Source organism: Pseudophryne corroboree, chromosome 1 (genome assembly GCF_028390025.1).
Source record: "Pseudophryne corroboree isolate aPseCor3 chromosome 1, aPseCor3.hap2, whole genome shotgun sequence".
Classification (NCBI taxonomy): Eukaryota; Metazoa; Chordata; class Amphibia; order Anura; family Myobatrachidae; genus Pseudophryne; species Pseudophryne corroboree.
Window position 1 is genome coordinate 354,674,452 of NC_086444.1, and position 16,332 is coordinate 354,690,783.

The 16,332-nt window shown below is 46.5% G+C and overlaps 1 protein-coding gene across 4 annotated transcripts in view; it reads right to left on the reverse strand.

The window, feature by feature from the left end:
* Nucleotides 1-16,332, reverse strand: part of SEPTIN5 (septin 5) — a 181,811-nt gene that overhangs the window by 57,472 nt on the left and 108,007 nt on the right. For all 4 annotated transcript variants that reach the window (XM_063964758.1, XM_063964761.1, XM_063964759.1 and 1 more), the window contains one exon: nucleotides 10,241-10,358. In XM_063964758.1, the coding sequence (XP_063820828.1) occupies nucleotides 10,241-10,358 (118 nt within the window). The remainder of the gene's footprint in view (nucleotides 1-10,240; nucleotides 10,359-16,332) is intronic.

Below are 16,332 nucleotides of genomic sequence, written 5' to 3' on the forward strand. Positions count from 1 at the left end.
ACGGTTTAATAGCATGTGGAAAACTTCTGGATGAAGTCTCCACTCTCCCGGGTGAAGGTCGTGTCTGCTGAGGAAGTCTGCTTCCCAGTTGTCCACGCCCGGGATGAATACTGCTGACAGTGCTATCACGTGATTCTCCGCCCAGCGAAGGATCCTGGCAGCTTCTGCCATTGCCCTCCTGCTTCTTGTGCCGCCCTGTCTGTTTACATGGGCGACTGCCGTGATGTTGTCCGACTGGATCAACACCGGTCTTCCTTGAAGCAGAGGTTCCGCCTGGCTTAGAGCATTGTAGATTGCTCTTAGTTCCAGAATGCTTATGTGAAGAGACTTTTTCAGGCTCGACCACACTCCCTGGAAATTTCTTCCCTGTGTGACTGCTCCCCAGCCTCTCTGGCTGGCACCCGTGGTCACCAGGATCCAATCCTGCATGCCGAATCTGCGGCCCTCCAATAGATGAGCCTCCTGCAACCACCACAGAAGGGATACCCTTGTCCTCGGCGACAGGGTTATCCGCAGGTGCATCTGAAGATGCGACCCTGACCATTTGTCCAACAGATCCCTTTGCATGGAATCTGCCGAAAGGGATTGCTTCGTAAGAAGCTACCATTTTTTTCCAGGACTCTTGTGCATTGATGTACAGACACCTTTCCTGGTTTTAGGAGGTTCCTGACCAGGTCAGATAACTCCTTGGCTTTTTCTTCGGGAAGAAAAACCTTTTCTGAACTGTGTCCAGAATCATCCCCAGGAACAGCAGACGAGTTGTCGGCATTAATTGGGATTTTGGAATATTCAGAATCCATCCGTGCTGCTTTAGCACCTCTCGAGATAGTGCTAAACCCATCTCTAGCTGTTCTCTGGACCTTGCCCTTATTAGGAGATCGTCCAAGTATGGGATAATTAATACGCCTTTTCTTCGAAGAAGAAATATTATCTCGGCCATTACCTTTGTAAAGACCCGAGGTGCCGTGGACAAACCAAACGGCAGCGTCTGAAACTGATAGTGACAGTTTTGTACAACGAACCTGAGGTACCCCTGGTGTGAGGGGTAATTGGAACGTGGAGATACGCATCCTTGATGTCCAAGGATACCATAAAGTCCCCTTCTTCCAGGTTCGCTATCACTGCTCTGAGTGACTCCATCTTGAACTTGAACTTCTTTATGTACAGGTTCAAGGACTTCAGATTTAGAATAGGCCTTACCGAGCCATCCGGCTTCGGTACCACAAAAAGAGTGGAATAATACCCCTTCCCTTGTTGTAGAAGAGGTACCTTGACTATCACCTGCTGAGAATACAGCTTGTGAATGGCTTCCAAAACCGTCTCCCTTTCTGAGGGGGACGTTGGTAAAGCAGACTTCAGGAAACGGCGAGGTGGCTCTGTCTCTAATTTCAACCTGTACCCCTGAGATATTATCTGCAGGATCCAGGGATTTACCTGCGAGTGAGCCCACTGCGCGCTGTAATTCTTGAGACGACCGCCTACCGCCCCCGAGTCCGCTTGCGAAGCCCCAGCGTCATGCTGAGGCTTTTGTAGAAGCCGGGGAGGGCTTCTGTTCCTGGGAAGGAGCTGCCTGTTGCTGTCTCTTCCCTCGTCCTCTGCCTCGTGGCAGATATGAATAGCCCTTTGCTCTCTTATTTTTAAAGGAACGAAAAGGCTGCGGTTGAAAGGTCGGTGCCTTTTTCTGTTGGGGAGTGACTTGAGGTAGAAAGGTGGATTTCCCGGCCGTAGCCGTGGCCACCAAATCCGATAGACCGACCCCAAATAACTCCTCTACGCATCGCCTGTCCACTGTCGTGTCCATAAAGCTCTTCTGGCCGAAATGGACATAGCACTTACCCGTGATGCCAGTGTGCAGATATCTCTCTGTGCATCACGCATATAAAGAAATGCATCCTTTATTTGTTCTAACGACAGTAAAATATTGTCCCTGTCCAGGGTATCAATATTTTCGATCAGGGACTCTGACCAAACTACCCCAGCACTGCACATCCAGGCAGTCGCAATAGCTGGTCGTAGTATAACACCTGCATGTGTGTATATACCTTTTTGGATATTTTCCATCCTCCTATCTGATGGATCTTTAAGTGCGGCCGTCTCAGGAGAGGGTAACGCCACTTGTTTTGATAAGCGTGTTAGCGCTTTGTCCACCCTAGGAGGTGTTTCCCAGCGCTCCCTAACCTCTGGCGGGAAAGGGTATAAAGCCAATAACTTCTTTGAAATTAGCAGTTTTTTATCGGGGCACCCCACGCTTCATCACACACGTCATTTAATTCTTCTGATTCGGTAAAAACTACTGGTAGTTTTTTCACACCCCACATAATACCCTGTTTAGTGGTACCTGTAGTATCAGCTAAATGTAACATCTCCTTTATTGCCAAAATCATATAACGTGTGGCCCTTTTGGAAAATACGGTTGATTCGTCACCTTCACTACCGGAATCAGTGCCTGTGTCTGGGTCTGTGTCGACCGACTGAGGCAAGGGGCGTTTTACAGCCCCTGACGGTGTTTGAGGCGCCTGGACAGGCACTAAGTGAGTGTCCGGCCGCCTCATGTCGGCAAACGACTGCTTAAGCGAGTTGACGCTATCCCGTAATTCCACAAATAAAGGCATCCATTCTGGTGTCGACCCCCTAGAAGGTGACATCCTCATATTTGGCAATTGCTCCGCCTCCACACCAATAACGTCCTCATACATGTCGACACACACGTACCGACACACAGCAGACACACAGGGAATGCTCTATACGAAGACAGGACCCACTAGCCCTTTGGGGAGACAGAGGGAGAGTCTGCCAGCACACACCAAAAAGCGCTATATATGACAGGGATAGCCTTATGATTAAGTGCTCCCTTATAGCTGCTTTTATAGTAATATATTGCCATTTATTTTGCCCCCCCTCTCTGTTATACCCTGTTTCTGTAGTGCAGTGCAGGGGAGAGACCTGGGAGCCTTCCTGACCAGCGGAGCTGTGACAGAAAATGGCGCCGTGTGCTGAGGAGATAGGCCCCGCCCCTTTTCCGGCGGGCTCGTCTCCCGCTATTTAGTACATTTAGGCAGGGGTAAATATCTCCATATAGCCTCTGGGGCTATATGTGAGGTATTTTTAGCCTTTTTAAAGGTTTACATTTGCCTCCCAGGGCGCCCCCCCCCAGCGCCCTGCACCCTCAGTGACTGCCGTGTGAAGTGTGCTGAGAGGAAAATGGCGCACAGCTGCAGTGCTGTGCGCTACCTTAAGAAGACTGCAGGAGTCTTCAGCCGCCGATTCTGGACCTCTTCTTGCTTCAGCATCTGTGAGGGGGCCGGCGGCGTGGCTCCGGTGACCATCCAGGCTGTACCTGTGATCGTCCCTCTGGAGCTTCATGTCCAGTAGCCAAGAAGCCAATCCATCCTGCACGCAGGTGAGTTCACTTCTTCTCCCCTCTGTCCCTCGTTGCAGTGATCCTGTTGCCAGCAGGAATCACTGTAAAATAAAAAACCTAAGCTAAACTCTCTAAGCAGCTCTTTATGAGAGCCACCTAGAATTGCACCCTTCTCGGCCGGGCACAAAAATCTAACTGGAGTCTGGAGGAGGGTCATAGGGGGAGGAGCCAGTACACACCACCTGACCTGTAAAAGCTTTACTTTTGTGCCCTGTCTCCTGCGGAGCCGCTATTCCCCATGGTCCTTTCAGGAACCCCAGCATCCACTTAGGACGATAGAGAAAATAAGATTTTACTCACCGGTAAATCTATTTCTCGTAGTCCGTAGTGGATGCTGGGCGCCCATCCCAAGTGCGGATTGTCTGCAATACTTGTACATAGTTATTGTTAACTAAAGGGTTATTGTTGAGCCATCTGTTGAGAGGCTCAGTTGTTTTCATACTGTTAAACTGGGTATAGTATCACGAGTTATACGGTGTGATTGGTGTGGCTGGTAAGAGTCTTACCCGGGATTTAAAATCCTTCCTTATTATGTCAGCTCGTCCGGGCACAGTGTCCTAACTGAGGTTTGGAGGAGGGTCATAATGGGAGGGGCCAGTGCACACCAGGTGACCTAAAAGCTTTCTTTAGTTGTGCCCAGTCTACTGCGGAGCCGCTATTCCCCATGGTCCTTTCGGAGTTCCCAGCATCCACTACGGACTACGAGAAATAGATTTACCGGTGAGTAAAATCTTATTTTCTCCCTTGTGGGGGTCTATGACCCCCCCTGGAGGGAGAATAAAATAGCGTGGCGCGCTCGCAGTGTGGCGAGCGCAGCGAGCCCGCAAGGTGCTCATTTGCGCTCGCCACGCTGTCAGTATGCCGGCGGTCGGGCTCCTGGCGCCGGTATGCTGGTCGCCGGGAGCCCGGACGTCGGCATACCATACTACACCCCTAAGGAATGATGTACTGTCAGCCAATCAGAAGCGGCTAGCTAGTGCTGCTGATAGCCATCAATATCATTGTGGATTGTTGCACCAGCAACCAGCCAAGAGATACATCCATTGGCTGGTGTACGTTCGCCTGCATGTGGGTCTATACTTCAGTTACAATTATACAACCACGCCCTTACCATACCCAGCCGATGCTTAAATGTTTCACCTTTGCTATTATTTATAATGTATCACAGCTGTAAGATGTGAGAAAATCTGCATATGGATATATGCACACAGCAGACACATTTTATCGCAAATGCCCATTGCTAAAATGCGTATTTAAACAAAAGAACAATGTCCAACTCTAAGAGCACCAACATGTATAAATGTAGCAGAGTAGTGTCATTTGAAGCATGCATGGTCTGAGAAAGATGGGACTGTATTACCAAATGAGTGCAGATTCAGTTAGACACAAGCTGCTACTCCCTCATAAGCACAATTACAGTGGCCTGATTTCTAGTGCATACAGCGAAGTAATTACATCTGGCCCTTAGTAGCATCCACATGACCACACCATACTGCTTCTCAGGCAGCGACAGTACAACCACACAAAATGATCTGCCTGTCATTTACAGGGTCTGTTGGAAAAGTAATGAGACTAAGGGCCTAATTCAGAGTTGATCACAGCAGCAAATTTGTTAGCAGTTGGGCAAAACCATGTGCATCGTAGGGGGGACAGAGATAACATGTGCAGAGAGAGTAGATTTGGGTGGGGTGTGTTCAAACTGAAATCTAAATTGCAGTGTAAAAATAAAGCAGCCGGTATTTACCCTGCACAGAAACAATATAACCCACCCAAATCTAACTCTAGCTGCTGCGATCAATTCTGAAGTACCCCCTAAATCCGGGAATGTTTTTTTTATTGAACTTTCAGATACATAAGGTTAATAATCCAGACAGACCCTGTATGGTGGGTTCAACTGAATTCTCTTTACCTACTTTATTCTGTACTGTCATATAATAATGGGCAAAACCATGTGCAGGGCAGGGGGGCAGATATAACATGTGCGGAGAAAGTTAGATTTGGGTGGGGTGTGTTCAAACTGAAATCTAAATTGCAGTTTAAAAATAAAGCAGCCAGTATTTACCCTGCACAGAAACAAAATAACCCACCCAAATCTAACTCTCTCTGCACATGTTACATCTGCCCCACCTGCAGTGCATATGGTTTTGCCCAATAAAGAAAGATTTTGCTTTTGCGATCCATGCTGAATAATACATTAGAATTAATGTATTTAAGAAGGAAGCAAATTAAATCAAATGTGAACAGTGGGCCTTAAACTAAATCCCAGACTTAAGCTGTCTCTACAAATACAGTAATAACAAGAACAAAGCCTGCTAACGCAGCACATGTGACCCTAACATCAGAACAGTGAACCTTATTCAGCATCAATTGCAGTTTTGCGGATGCATGCTGGGGATGCGATCGCAATTCAAATGCGACTGCATTGCAGATTAAGGGAAGGCCACTGCCTGCACAGCCTGGCAGTGAAGACAGTCAGCCGCCGCCATTTTCCTTGTTGCAGCGGCTGCGTGTGACATCACACGGCCGCCCCGAACCTGCCCCCATTTCCAAGGTCACGCCCCCGCAATGCCGTGTTGCCACCTCCCCCGCAATGCTGCATTGCTGCCCCAGGCTGCCCTGCGAATGCCTCTGTCTGTCATTGTGAACTCATTGCCGGGCCGCACATGAGAGATCGGGTACTGCGTGTGCGCACTGGGCATAAAATCGTCAGTATACGATCAAATCTCAGAGGCGATCCATATTGAATAAGGCCCAGTATCCTGCAATAAGCAAATATTAAATGATTATCAGGCATGTTTGTAAGTGAGGCTGAAAGGTGGCTGGTAGCGGACCGAGTTTCAGTGGTGTAACTAGCAGTTGCAGGGCCCCACAGTATCCAGTTGGTAGTTACGCTACTGCCCACCTTCCATGCGTTCTGAAGCGAGGTGGATTTTCGACTTGAACACTCAACAGTCAGAACTATATGTAAGCAATCCATGTATGTTGGCAAAGGTTTGCATAGTTAGACATTGGATGGCTTTGTTCGCGCTCTCTTTCTCAGGATGGGTGGCCTGGTTAACTCAGCTGTTGGCCATAAGAGGTTTTTCTATGATAGCAGAAAGTGTCTCCCGAAATGTAAAAAAATATGGTGAAGATGGCAGTGTAGAGATCCAGTTGCCCGTAAATGTCCAAATATTATAAACTAAGTTACGTTATACTACACAATTACTGTCTGGGTTTATATACAACTTTGTAATATGAGTGTCACTGTAAACATTTTTTCTCCTTAACCGTACATTTTTAAGCTATTTAAACTGTACTATAACATGTCTTTATTTATGTTCTTATTGAAAGTGCATTTTTTTTTTAAACATTTCTTTATTGAGTCATTATGAGTAAACAAATAATTGATCTAGTATAAATGTCAAATGTCCTGAACAGATTTTAAGTCGTACAGCAGAACATATGTTAACAGAAATAAAACAGTGACAATGAATAATTATATCTTATTAGCGATGTCCAATCATTTCACCGATAATTACTTTATTGAAAGTGCATTTTATATTTATTTGCATACTTAAAAATGTATTATACCTTGAATGTTTTCCTTTTTTCTTTTTTTTTTAAATAAAATTTAAATAAAAACACTCAGTTCAAAAAAAACGAACTCGTCTAACTTGGCCATTCATATATGTGACTAAATTGAAACATGCTGGATTGGGATATATGCAGCCGTAATTAGGCCTCATACTCACTGACATTCATTTCATGTGTTACCAGCATTTAATGCAAGTGCCCAGAATGTAGGGGGTCATTCCGAGTTGATCGCTCGCTAGCAGTTTTTAGCAGCCGTGCAAACGCATAGTTGCCGCCCACAGGGGAGTGTATTTTCGCTTTGCAGGAGTGTGAACGCCTGTGCAGCAGTGCGCCTGCAAACACATTTTGTGCAAAACAAGACCAGCCATGTAGTTACTTATCCTGTGCGATGATTGCTGCGACGAGTGACACGGTAATGACGTCAGATACCCGCCCAGCAAACGCCTGCGTTTTCCAAACACTCCCAGAAAACGGTCAGTTGACAACCAGAAACGCCCTCTTCCTGTCACTCTCCTTGTGATCGGTTGTGCGACTGAAAGCTTCGCTAGAACCTCTGCAAAACCACAATGCTCTTTGTACCTGTACGTCACGCGTGCACATTGCGATGCATACACATGCGCAGATTAGCAGTTTTTTTCACTGATCGCTACGCAGCGAACAACGGCAGCTAGCGATCACCTCGGAATGACCCCTGTAATCATGTCTGTAAATAGAACCCATTGCCTCCAGTGACACCATACCCACTATTGTTTTTACTAACATTTTGGAGTGTTGTGTTTTTAGAAATACATCCTGTTCCGTTCAATACATTTACACATATAGGGCCGAATTCTGAGTCACATGCTACAGATGTATCCTCACACTCCTCATCATTGCTGCAGTCGCGCCACACAGCCAGGTCCCGTGTGATTCTGCCAGCGTTGGGCATCTTTTTGTTTAGTCACAACTTCAAGAGACTGTTCTGAATAATTTGATATCCAACATTTGTACATCTGTGTATCACTGAGTCTCTGAATCTGCATGTGAAGTGCTACAATGTAGCAGCTGCAGCTTTTTTACATGCCAAGTACCATTGTGCTTCATATACATATACAGACACAATCACACTCAGATATACAAGTGCTGCATATTAAATTAATCAGCACAGTCTTCCGGTGTGTCCTAGTCGCATTAGGTTGCGACTAAGTAGCATTTACGTCAAAAAGATATGCCCAACGCTAGTGGAGTTGCACACCAGGCATCTCGCGCTATGTGGCGTATTGAGGCTAGACGTATGAGGACAAGTCTGTATGTTAATGTCAGATGTAGCTGGGTGATTTTCTTTTAGTGTGTATGTGTCTAAGTGCATCGCACATGCCTCTTGATTGTGTTCGTATAGAGATGAGATTTCAAAACGTATGCATTGCACTGTATTGAAAATGTATTGGGCATTCTGGACAGTGTCTGGGAGGTGGCACTCAGACACAGGGAGAAGGTCCGTCTTATGGGAGTGTTGCTGAAGTTTCCGTGTACACAGGCACCTAATCTCTCATATAAGAGGCCGTACTTATACAGAGAATCTGCAGCTAGCACAGGGCTGGTGCAAATGACAATGGTGGAAATGATGGTGGTGTCTAAAGAAGCAGCAAGCACAATTGCAGACGTGCGACCAGCAAAAGATGTACACGCTGATGCTGCTGCTTCTGAATCAGGCCATAGTGACCCCAGTACATTACTAATAGCCGCTGTAAGCTCATCATGTCTGCTCTTAGCGTGCATTTTACTTCATATCCTCTGCAGAAATAAAAACATTGTAAAATGTATGTATTGTTAATGTAAGACCCATGTGTGACCCATGAGAACCACTTAAGGGCCCCATACACTAGAACAATAATAAAATAATAAAACCAATTTCATCCAATTTCGAGCCGATATATCGGGTGAAATTGGGCATTTTGGAGGTGTTTCCGATCCGATGCGCATTCCCGTGAGCATCGGATCGGATCCCCTAGATTGAATGTGCTGCACTAACGATTATGTCCGACCCCATCCGACCCCACAGGCATGGCTGGGATCGCATAAGATACATTGTATGCAAAAGGACCGCATACAATGTATCTTATGCGATCCTGCTGCCCAGGAGGCTGCCGGGGTGATCACCTGCGACATGAGGGTCAGACATGTCGCGGTAGTGTATGGGGCCCAGTGGCAAACGCAGGATTTGCATGGGGGGGTTTCCAGAACTGGGTGGAGCCAATCACGGGGGTGGGGACTGAGGTGACCCAGTATATGCTGGGTCCGTAAAACTAGTGTGTCTGTGTGTGTGTGTGTATATATATATATATATATATACATATATATATATATATATATCTACACATATATAGGGTTCACTATGGTATGCCGGCGGACAGGCTCCCGGCGACCAGCATACCGGCGCCGGGAGCCCAACCGCCGGCTTACCGACAGTGTGGCGAGCGCAAATGAGCCCCTTGCGGCCTCGCTGCGCTCACCACGCTATTTTATTCTCCCTCCTTGGGGGTCGTGGACTCCCACGAGGGAGAACAATTGTCGGTATGCCGACTTTCAGGTTCCCGGCGCCGGTATACTGTGCGCCGGGATCCCGTCAGTCGGCATACTGAAGACAACCCCATATATATACCGTGTATATATATATATATATATATATATATATATACACACACACACACACATACATATACACATATACATAGCATATTAAACATGCATATATATATATATATATATATATATATATATATACACACACACATACAGTACACGTATATATACACATGTATATATATCATATGTGTGTGTGTGTGTTTATATGTATGTATGTATATACATGTGTATATATGTATGCACATGGATATATATGTACTATAATTAAAATAAAGTAAACTTTTATTGCACTTACAAGTGCCACCAGGAAGACAGCAGGCTGCAGAGGACGCTAGATAGCCATTAATAATACTCATGCAGCTAAAAATAAAAAAATAAAAAAAATTTTTTTTTAGTGGAGGGGGGTTTCTGGGTGCTCGGAAACCCCCCCTGGGTGCGCCACTGGGGCCCTTTACAGTACGGCATTGTAAAATAATTTCTTGCATTGTGCTCCCTGCATATCCTGACTCTCAGTCTTTGTCCATATAGCACCTGGTAGACTGCATCATAGGATGCTAAGTGTTGCTAGCCCCGGAATTGTGTAGCCATGTGACACTGCTTAATGCCAAGAAGACTCACCCTGTCTTTCAGCTTGCGGATCTCACTGGGTATCAGGCAGTCGGCTTTGGCAATAAGAGGAACAATATTAACCTTCTCATGGAGAGCTTTCATGAACGACACATCCACTGGTCGCAGCCTGAGACAAATGACAATAACAGGCAGAGATTAATGCTACACAGTGTAATGAAGGCTTTCCCTACGCCTGGTATGTATGTCTCAAGTGTACATCAAAGAGGTTAAATGTAACAATTCAGAGTATCAGTAATGAATACAGCATTTGCAGGAGGCATCTGCATTATTTACTAAACATCTGTAGAAATAAGTGCACTAAGTGAGATTATGCTTTATATACTTGGGGTATACAGTATTTACAAAGGTTGATTTTTCAAGAAATCTATGAATATCAACCTTTAAATACCCCCCTGGTCTTAAGTGAGCAATGTCACTACAAAGCTTTATTTTATTACAGCCATATGGAGAACGTGTGTACATGCATTGCACTCATTTACAATCATCAACATCAAGTAAATTATCTTTTCATATACTAGAATTTCATCTGTATCATTTCTAGTGTAGACAAGTTAGCTGACATGTAAAATCTACATACCAGAACTACTCATTTAGGAAACTAATATGTTTGAAGGATGATGATAAATCAGTATAAATGATACAGTCAGGGGCGTTTCTACAGGTCCTCCGGGTGGGCCCCCTACTCTGAATGGCGCTATAGACTCCGGCATTGTGTCGGAGTCTACTGCGCATGCGCAGGCCTCCGGAAACATGGCGCCCACCATGATCCGGAGACCAATTTGGCAATGGTCACCGCAGCGCCCGGCGCTGGACTTCGGAATGGTATGAAGTATTAAAATGGGTGCAGTGTGTGCGGTGTGGGCCCACCCTGGACCCAGGGGCCGTGTGCACCGCACACATTGCACCCATTATAGAAACACCAATGAATACAGTGTATAACAAAAATGAGAATGTTACGCACAATATTTATCCAGACAAAAGCTTGGCCCACCATGATCTGCATAACGTCTGCTCCCAAACCAACCATTCCCAATTCCCTATCAACCACACCTAGACTTCCACTATCCCAATTCTCTACTCCTAGAAGTATATTAATTAAGTCACGTTTTTTCAGAGTTGCTGATTGTTGATGGATCTGGACGCAAGATTTAAAACATCGATAATACTATATGCAAAACAGCTCTGGTTTTGTATTTACTATTAATATTGTTAAGTTCAGAGGACAGAACTGACAGTAAATATACTCCCTACTAGTCAGTTCTAAAAGGTGGTACACACGTAGCGATGTGTGCTTACTGTACATTCTAAGCAATCTGACTAGACTGCTTAGAAAAAAAGCACACATCGCTCTGTGTGTATGCCCCATAGTGATAGCAATGCGCGGCCCAGCGCAACGCTATCGCTGACTCTAGATTGGACTGCATGTAGATAGCTCACTTTACCGCTGGGTGAAGTGAGTGCCCCCTTGCTCAGCAAACATTGCGCTGTGTGCTGAGCGGGAGGGAGGAAGGGGGGGGTATTGGGAGGGGTTTTGGGAAATGTGTGTTGAGCATTCTGTGATAGATCGCTCAGCACATGTGTACCCTCCTTAATAGAACTGAGACTTCACCCCATGTGTTAGCATATATTGCTCAGGTTCACTTTACTTCTGTTAATACAGATCTGCATAGTACTGAACACCACCATGTCCAATCTACATAAAATGAATATAAACCATCCAATGAATGCAGTGGAGCTAAAGGGAACGTGAGGGTGGCACAACTATAAAATGGGTCTAGTCTGTTGGGAAGTGGACACACTGATGGGATGTTTGACATATCCGGGAAAAAGGTTTATTTCATCCTGGCGTTGCCTATGGAAATGTTAGGAAATGTTAGTATCTATGACATATGAACTTTCAGTAACCTCTTACGCTGACCTGTCTCATCTCCAGGAGAAGTACAGATTCCTATAATAACAAGAAACTACATTTCACAAATCTGAGCCAGTCATTCAGGTTTCACCCATGCATACTGGCGTTTCCAAATCCTGAAAACCTGACATAGGAGACTGGTACAGCAACGGCAGTCAGTAATCTGAAGGGGGGTACACACGGAGAGAGATCCGTGTTTAAAATCTAAGCAATCTGACTAGATTGCTTAGATTTTAAGCAGGGATCTGTCGTGTGTTTGCCCTCCAGTGATAGCGATGCGCGGCCCTGCGCATCGTTATCGCCGGTGCAAGATTGAGCTGCATGCAGGCTCAATCTAGCGGGTCGCTCACTTCAGCGCTGTGTGAAGTGAGCGGCTCCCTGTCATCCCCCTCTTGCTCAGCACACATCGCGCTGTGCTGAGTGGGGGGAAGAGATGTGTGCTGAGCGGTCTGTGTTAAGATCGCTCAGCACACATCTCTCCCGTCAGTACTGGTCTTTAGCCTGTGCTATCAATGCACACAGAACATGCTGCAACTAGGAGAGGGGATTGGTCAGAATAGACTATAACATGCAGTGACAGAAATAATAACAAAAGTAAATCAGATGTTTGGGATTAATGAATTGCAGAGACATAAGAGGGTATCCAATTAGCAGAGAAGAAACATAGTGCATGAAAAACTGACGTTTTTCGTGATTTTTCCCGGTTTTCACCCGGTTTTTTTTCTTTCTCTAACGTCCTAAGTGGATGCTGGGGACTCCGTAAGGACCATGGGGAATAGCGGCTCCGCAGGAGACTGGGCACATCTAAAGAAAGCTTTAGGACTAACTGGTGTGCACTGGCTCCTCCCCCTATGACCCTCCTCCAAGCCTCAGTTAGATTTCTGTGCCCGACGAGAAGGGTGCACACTAGGGGCTCTCCTGAGCTTCTTAGTGAAAGTTTTAGTTAGGTTTGTTATTTTCAGTGAGACCTGCTGGCAACAGGCTCACTGCATCGAGGGACTAAGGGGAGAAGGAGCGAACTCACCTGCGTGCAGAGTGGATTGGGCTTCTTGGCTACTGGACATTAGCTCCAGAGGGACGATCACAGGCCCAGCCTGGATGGGTCCCGGAGCCGCGCCGCCGGCCCCCTTACAGAGCCAGAAGAGCGAAGAGGTCCGGAAAAATCGGCGGCAGAAGACGTTCCTGTCTTCAATAAGGTAGCGCACAGCACTGCAGCTGTGCGCCATTGCTCTCAGCACACTTCATACTCCGGTCACTGAGGGTGCAGGGCGCTGGGGGGGGCGCCCTGAGACGCAATAAAACATGATAAAAATACCTTACATGGCAAAAAATACATCACATATAGCTCCTGGGCTATATGGATGCATTTAACCCCTGCCAGAATATACAGAAAAACGGGTGATAAGGCCGCCGAAAAGGGGGCAGAGCCTATCTCCTCAGCACACTGGCGCCATTTTCCCTCACAGCTCAGTTGGAGGGAAGCTCCCTGGCTCTTCCCTGCACTACAGAAAGGGTTAAAAAAAGAGAGGGGGGCACTAATTAGGCGCAGTATTAGAACATACAGCAGCTATAAGGGGAAAAACACTTATATAAGGTTATCCCTGTATATATATATATAGCGCTTTGGTGTGTGCTGGCATACTCTCCCTCTGTCTCCCCAAAGGGCTAGTGGGGTCCTGTCCTCTATCAGAGCATTCCCTGTGTGTGTGCTGTGTGTCGGTACGTTTGTGTCGACATGTATGAGGAGAAAAATGATGTGGAGACGGAGCAGAGTGTCTGTAACAGTGATGTCACCACCTAGGGGGTCGACACCTGAGTGGATGTACTGTTGAAAATTACGTGACAGTGTCAGCTCTGTATAAAAAAACAGTGGTTGACATGAGACAGCCGGCTACTCAGCTTGTGCCTGTCCAGACGTCTCATAGGCCGTCAGGGGCTCTAAAGCGCCCGTTACCTCAGATGGCAGATACAGACGCCGACACGGATACTGACTCCTGTGTCGACGGTGAAGAGACAACCGTGATTTCCAGTAGGGCCACACGTTACATGATTGAGACAATGGAAAATGTTTTATACATTTCTGATAATACGAGTACCACCAAGAAAGGTATTATGTTCGGTGAGGGAAAAACTACCTGTAGTTTTCCTGAATCTGAGAAATAAAATGTGTGATGATGCGTGGGTTTCCCCCCGATAACAATTGATAATTTCTTAAAAAGTATTGGCTGTATACCCTTTCCCGCCAGAGGTTAGGGTGCGTTGGGAAACACCCCCTAGGGGGGATAAGGCGCTCACACGCTTGTAAGAACAAGGGCTCTACCCTCTCATGAGATGGCCGCCCTTAAGGATCCTGCTGATAGAAAGCAGGAGGGTATCCAAAAATGTATTCACACACATACTGGTGTTATACTGCGACCAGCAATCGCCTCAGCTTGGAGGTGCAGTGCTGGGTTGGCATGGTCGGATTCCCTGACTGGAAATATTGATATCCTAGATAAGGATAGTATATTATTGCCTATAGAGCATTTAAAAGATGCATTTCTATATATGCAGGATGCACAGCGGAATAATTGCCGACTGGCATCAAGTATAAGTGCGTTGTCCAATTCTACCAGTAAAATGGTCAGGTGATGCGGATTCCAAACGGCATTTGGAAGTATTGCCTTTGAAAGGGGACATTTGGGGTCGGTCTTTTAGACCTGGTGGCCACGGCAACAACTGGGAAATCCACGTTTGTACCCCAGGTCGCCTCTCAAAATAAGACGCCGTATTATCAGGCGCAGTCCTTTGTTGGCAAGCGGACAAAAGGTTCCTCTTTTCTGCTCGTGACAGAGGGAGAGGAAAAAGGCTGAAGAGATTACCCAGTTCCCAGGAACAGAAATCCTTTCCCGCCTCTGCAAAGCCCTCAGTATGACGCTAGAGCCTTACAAGCTCAGGCACGGTGGGGGCCCGTTCTCAATGAATTTCAGTGCGCAGTGGGCTCACTCGCAAGTAGACCCCTGGATCCTTCAGGTAATATCTCAAGGGTACATATTGAAATTCGAGACGTCTCCCCCTCGCCGTTTCCAAAAGTCGGCTTTACCGACGTCTCCCTCTGACAGGGAGGCAGTTTTGGAAGCCATTCACAAGCTGTATTCCCAGCAGGTGATAATCAAGGTACCCCTCCTGCAACAGGGAACGGGGTATTATTCCACACTATTGTGGTACCGAAGCCAGACGGCTCGGTGAGACCGATTCTAAATCTAAAATCTAAAATCTTTGAACACTTACATACAGAGGTTCAAATTCAAGATTGAGTCACTCAGAGCAGTGATTGCGAACCTGGAAGAAGGGGACTACATGATGTCTCGGGACATCAAGGATGCTTACCTTCATGTCAAAATTTACCCTTCTCACCAAGGGTACCTCAGGTTATGGTACAGAACTGTCACTATCAGTTCAGACGCTGCCGTAGGGATGGTCCACGACACCCCGGGTCTTTACCAAGGTAATGGCCGAAATGATATCCCTTCGAAGGAAGGGAATTTTAGTTATCCCTTACTTGGACGATTCCCTGATAAGGGTAAGATCCAGGGAACAGTTGGAAGTCGGTGTAGCACTATCTCAGGTAGTGTTGCGGCAGCACGATTGGATTCTCAATATTCCAAAATCGCAGCTGGTTCCGACGACTTGTCTTCTGTTTCCTAGGGATGTTCCTGGACACAGTCCAGAAAAAAGGTGTTTCTCCCGGAAGAGAAAGCCAGGGAGTTATCCGAGCTAGTCAGGAACCTCCTAAAATCGAACCAAGTCTCAGTGCATCAATGCACAAGGGTTCTGGGTAAAAATGGTGGCTTCCTACGAAGCAATCCCATTCGTTAGATTCCACGCAAGAACTTTCCAGTGGAACCTACTGGACAAATGGTCCGGGTCGCATTTTCAGATGCATCAGCGGATAACCCTGTCACCAAGGACAAGGGTATCCATCCTGTGGTGGTTGCAGAGTGCTCATCTTCTAGAGGGCCGCAGATTCGGCATTCAGGACTGGGTCCTGGTGACCACGGATGCCAGCCTGCGAGGCTGGGGAGGAGTCACACAGGGAAGGAATATCCAGGGCTTAGGGTCAAGCCTGGATACATCACTTCACATAAATATCCTGAAGCTAAGGGCCATTTACAATGCTCTAAGCTTA